This window comes from Megalops cyprinoides, chromosome 10 (assembly GCF_013368585.1).
Source record: "Megalops cyprinoides isolate fMegCyp1 chromosome 10, fMegCyp1.pri, whole genome shotgun sequence".
In the NCBI taxonomy this organism is placed as follows: domain Eukaryota; kingdom Metazoa; phylum Chordata; class Actinopteri; order Elopiformes; family Megalopidae; genus Megalops; species Megalops cyprinoides.
Window position 1 is genome coordinate 25,931,472 of NC_050592.1, and position 5,574 is coordinate 25,937,045.

Sequence of the window (5,574 nt, forward strand, 5' to 3'; positions counted from 1 at the left end):
GCTTCATGCCAGGGAGCGACCAACTACAAGGGCTGTATTGTGCAGCAGATCTATGTAATTACGCAATGAAAGGACGGCCTTTATGCTCTAATAGACGGCTTTCAACTGTAGTAATAATGTTGCAAATTTAATCATACAAAACCCAACTGCTTCCACTTCTACCACTTCTACATTCGTGTTTTTTTTCTTCTTCGCGCTTAGTTACATTTGCTCTCAAGTGCTAATCGACAATTGTTTGCTTTCCCCTTGGAATAGATCATCTGCACTATCTTCTGTGTTTCCTTTCTTGCTGACAGCATTGTCTATGAAACATGGCAGCAAGTGAAGGAGCAGAGACTGAAAAGGTTTCTGAGGCGCAAAATAGCGTGGTCCGGAACGACGGGTATGAAAAGAAATGTATCTTTTGTAAGATTGTAAACAAAGAGATGGACACCGAACTCTTGCATTGCGTAAGTATGCTGATACTTCGAAAGCGAGGAAACGGTGATCTGAATACGGGACATACCTTTCCAAGCTGTCAGTATCTAGCGAGGATTCATTGCCGCGATGACAAGCCGACGATGTATGCCCAGCTAGTGTATAAATATATCACTCGTGATTAAAGAAATGTAATAAAATGACTAGTTGTCAATGGAGCTAGCCACAAGCACCAGGTGCTGGTATTAAGCAATTAGCTCGCTAGCTATATTTGATAGTCACAGAAACAGTGAGGTATCTTGTGACCTAATGTATAGGCCTACCTGTGTTAATGTCCTTTGTTCCCGGCAGGACGAAGAAATCTCCTGTTTCAGAGACATTAAACCCGGGGCTCCGCATCACTACCTGGTGGTGCCCACGAGGCACGTGGGAAACTGCAAATCACTTACAAAGGAGCATGTACCCTTAGGTATGGAACCTCTGTTCATAATAAAGATCGCAGCGAGCAGGATAGTTACTGAGGTTTAGCATCTCAAGTCTTGAAACACCCGTGATTTGGTCTTGTAACCCTCTAGGCCCGGATACTAACCACTTTACTGTCATGTGTTGGAAAGGCATATAGTGCTAGGTAGTTTAAAGTAACAGATTATCTCTAAACAGTGGAGAAAATGGTGGAGGTTGGGAAGACTATGCTGCAGAAGAACAACATTACAGATCTTGATGATGTCAGGTACGTACACCTCAACCCGAACTGGATAATTCAGTGTACCTATTATAAAAAACATCTGTACACGTTCATATATTTGTGTCACAATAGACCACATAGAACTTATTTACTTACGTATGTTCTCAAGCTTGTGCATATGCATGAGAATCAGTGATTTTGGTCTGCAGTTGTCTGGATGATGTTGGACCAAATTTTCTCCTTTGAGAATGAGCAGTTTTCACGTAATTGACCGGATCATATAGCTTGTGCTCACCAGGGGTTGTTCACTTGATGGTGGATGCTCTTCACTGGTGATTCAGGTTTAAGCTTTGTTTATACTCTGCATATGTACATGAGTAATACACTGCTTACTGGTGTCATCTTGAAATGTGCAGAAAATGGCATTGGGTGTTACATAGTTCACTCACACATTTCTTGTGTAGTCACCACAGGCAATTCTGCTCAATCTACCAAGGGGCTGGGGTGCAGTGTTAAGAAAAATTAGTCACCATTATAGGTATGGAGTTGATTAATCAGTCCTGTATATGTAGCTTTGAACTTAAGGTATCATATCAGATGGAGGGACCTTATGATAGTTGCGCTGAAACAGTTTTTTTCATTTTTTGGGTTTTTTACATATACCACATCAGCTACTACATAGTCAAAATAGTAGAAATCCGGATTTTGTTTTGCCAAAGTTTTCTAGTGTGTTCTAATGAACATCTAGATGAACATGCCACATTTTTAATTCTTTCTACTCAAAGAAAAAGTACAACTGCACTGTATGTTGGCATTCAGTTACAAAATCTGGATGGCCCATTCTTCCGTGTGCATCAAGATGTCACGTATACAAAGAATTTCCAAGAAGTATAAGAGCTTTAGCTGCGGGTAGTTTCACGTTCTCTGTTTCTCAGACTCATAGGTACATGTGGACTTTTTATCGCCACAGGTTTGGATTCCACTGGCCTCCGTTCTGTTCTGTTACTCATCTGCACCTGCATGTGCTAGCACCCGCCAGTCAGATGGGCCTCATGTCCCGCCTCTTCTACAGATTAAACTCATATTGGTTCATCACGGTAAGAACCCCCCACATACCTGTTCTGTCAGGTAGCTAGTGTAGACTCATCGCCTATTGCTATACAGTGTTTCTCAAAACTTAATTTTTTGTCAGTCTAGGAAGCTACAGGATCAAATAAACAATGTTGCTGTACATTCATTGCAGTGGTATCTGGCTAACAGGAAGCAGACCACAGCCCTTAAGTGGTGCTGTTCACAGAAAACAAAAAGTAGCTAGTCAAATACTTTTCCACTGTTGTTGCTGGTTTTAACACTTAAATGTTTTAAAGACAAATGAAAAAAAAATCTCTTGGTGAGTAGAATTTTGAAAGTTCAGGCTCTCAGAAATAAATTTGAACTACTCCTGGGTCTGAGTTTGAATTTGTTCCAGTTGTGCTGTCAAGAGTTGACCCCAGGAGCTCTAAGGCGTAGTCAGTAATGCAATTAGCAAAAGAGAGCTAGTACCTAAGCAAGCCATCACAACAGCATGTCTGTAGGTGGTGATAGTTTAGACAGGTGATCCTATCTGAGATATCTTGATGAGGCTTAAAATCAAATGTAATTCATTAAATTGTCTGCTTTGTTTGCCTGCTTTCATCTGAGTGAATATACAGACATTTTTGGCCAATGTAGCAGAAGATATTCCTTTACACCACAATTCTACTGAATTTGATTGGCAATTCCTAGTATTTCTATAGCTGTGTTGTTGGTTAAATCAATTATTTAGCTAAGAGTAAAAGCAGTAATTGGTTACATTCAAGGTGATAATAAACAGGTTTTGTAATAATAGTATTAATTAATATTAATATTTACTGAGTACATTTAACATTAAAGTCAATGTCAGATAGCCTTTACTTTTGCTTTCAAAAAATGTTAATAGTGTTGTGATATTAAGCAATGCACAGCTTTCATGAAACATAAATATATACTCATGTATGTGTGTATGTATATATATATATATATATATATATATATATATATATATATATATATATAAATAATATGTGTGTATATAAACAATATCTTCAACACTCATAAAATGTAAAGGTGACTTGAATATCAAATGGCATAAAGGCTGCCTCCATCAACTACTTGATGTTTCAGTTTGTCTACATTGTTTTTGCTTTTTATCCAACTCACCACTTGATTATTTGTGGTGTGTTCCCATTATATTAGCTTACCTACTTGACTGTCCAATAGATTATTAATAAGTTGTGTGCTTTTACATCATAGGAGATCTCCTTTCGCACAAAGTATTATTAACAAGGTGTGCTTTCCACATTCTGTCAGTCAAATGCTCCACTCTCACATCTACAGTGTTGTTGCTTGATTTCTGTGGACACATTTACTCAGCCACAGAACGTGGTGAAACATGTCTTGTGATTTGTGATGATACTCTTCTCAAAACACTATGATGTGTTTGCCCTGGTACAAAATTCAGGACTAAAACTCATCAAAAACGTTATATAATTACTAAGCTTCTGAATGAAAACATGATATCAAGCTAGCTAGCTACTTTTAACTTACGAGCCAACTGCAATAGTTCATGACTAGCCCTTAGCCATGTGCTAACTACAAAACAGTGACCCTATGCACCCTTCTGATCATATGGAAATGTGTAGGGCAGAAGTAGTTTTTATTACAATAAATGTTTTCTGCTTTATATCAGATGGTAAATTAGCCAGATAGCTATATGAGAAATGTTGTTTGGGCCCAGATATTGTCTGGTGCATCACTGGCTAGCACTGAAAATGTCACTTTAACAATGATAGTTATGGCATTTTCTCAAAATAATGCAGCTCATAGGTATGATTTACTAAGTCAACGTTGTGAGAAAACTTCTGGTTGTTAGGACTAGGTGGGCCCTAATTTCAAGGTTTCTTGATTTGGTAATTGTTATTTATCACTTCCATCCCTTACATCTACCCACATCAGTCAAATTACAGGCCCCGAGCTGCTCAAGCATGTATTCTGCAAATAGTAGTGGTATGAGTAAAACAGTAAGTGGACATTCACATATTAACACTGCTCTGCTAAGATGTTATTAACTCAGTTGATTATCCTAGGTTTTGGATTGAAATCAGTTGTACAAAACTGAACTCAAGATGTTTACATGACCTCCTGCATGGTTCTAGACGTGTAGACTTGAAGCACTCCTGTTTGGAATAAACTTTGGCTGTATCTGGTTTAGGCCTGCCCAACCCTCATCCCTGTAGTGTAGCAATCTGACATGTTCCCAGCTAACTTGACCCAAAAATTGCAGCTAATTCAACCAAGTGATTGAATTCTTTGCCCCTTTGACATTTGCATAACTTCTCCTGTGCAAAGTATGCACTGTGTGTTACAGGCCCATTTTCCAGATCCCGACTACAGCACAGAATGATATGGTCCACACATAACAGGAACAGAAATCAATATGATGCATAACTCAACCGTACACACATATCTTTAGTAATAGGTTGTGTGAAAATACCTTGTGCCCAAGATGTCTGAGATGTAGGTGACTGTAAAGACCCATTCAACCATGAGGAGGCAGTAGTCCCCAACCTTTTCAGTCATTTTTCATGTTGGTCACATGTTGGTCATGTTAGTTATGTTGGTTACAGTTTGACCATAAAAAAATGCTATTTCTTAACTTCTGTTTCATCCTCTACTCTGTCAGCAGACATAATTTGCCACTCAGGGCACACTTGCTTGTTAATTTAGCCATGTGCTAAAAATTACTTTTCTTCATGGATGATGCTGCTGTCCGCAACAAACTTGTTTTCCAAGAGATCATCTCTGTTATTCTGCATATAGAACTACTCTCTCAAAAAGGCATCATCTCTGTCGAAATGACCCTGTATTTACCTCTTTTGGTTTGTGTCCACCAGGCTGACCAGCTAATTCAGCGACTGAACTCTTCAAGTGAGACCAGCTGAGCCAAGACCCGGCTTGCTGAGATGGAACCAATAAGGTCACCCAGAACTGTGTGTCAAGGATGGGACTACTGTTGGCACCAAATCAGTGTGCACGGGGCCTGCATAAGAGAGAAACTGCTAACCCTCTGAGTGAATTACAGTACTTGAATGTATAGGATATATTGATAAAATGAAGCTGCAGATGTGGTCATTAGTTAATCAGTGATCATCACACCAACTAAACAAAAGAGAAATGCAGCTAAACATTGTTCTTAATGATTTTAAATCTCACAGTAAGCTATCATCTGCTAATCAATTGTTGAGCAATGTCACTGCATTATGTTTTAATTTCTTTTTTTCCAGTTTTACAAAGAGGTTTCATAAATCTAGTATTCATTTCACTAACATGGAAGGAAATGTACTGTAATAATTTTGTGTTTCTGATTATCTTGATCTTTTTAAAATTACACCTGTATATCCAGGTGAGTGTGTGTG

The 5,574-nt window shown here is 38.6% G+C and overlaps 1 protein-coding gene across 1 annotated transcript; it reads left to right on the forward strand.

Moving 5' to 3' along the window:
- Positions 1–231: 231 nt before the first annotated feature.
- hint3 (histidine triad nucleotide binding protein 3) lies at positions 232–5,365 on the forward strand. The gene is made up of 5 exons (XM_036539731.1): positions 232–449; positions 769–886; positions 1,078–1,147; positions 2,073–2,199; positions 5,053–5,365. Exons 1-5 carry the CDS (start codon positions 312–314, stop codon positions 5,098–5,100), a joined length of 501 nt encoding a protein of 166 aa, XP_036395624.1. The 5' UTR covers positions 232–311; the 3' UTR covers positions 5,101–5,365.
- The last annotated feature ends 209 nt before the right edge of the window (positions 5,366–5,574 follow it).

Coding starts and splice junctions, on each gene's coding strand:
- hint3 (XM_036539731.1), top strand. CDS start 312: ATGGCAGCAAGTGAAGGAGCAGAGACTGAAAAGGTTTCTGAGGCGCAA. Junction 887..1,077: donor AAAGGAGCATGTACCCTTAG/GTATGGAACCTC, acceptor ATCTCTAAACAG/TGGAGAAAATGGTGGAGGTT. Junction 2,200..5,052: donor ACTCATATTGGTTCATCACG/GTAAGAACCCCC, acceptor TGTGTCCACCAG/GCTGACCAGCTAATTCAGCG.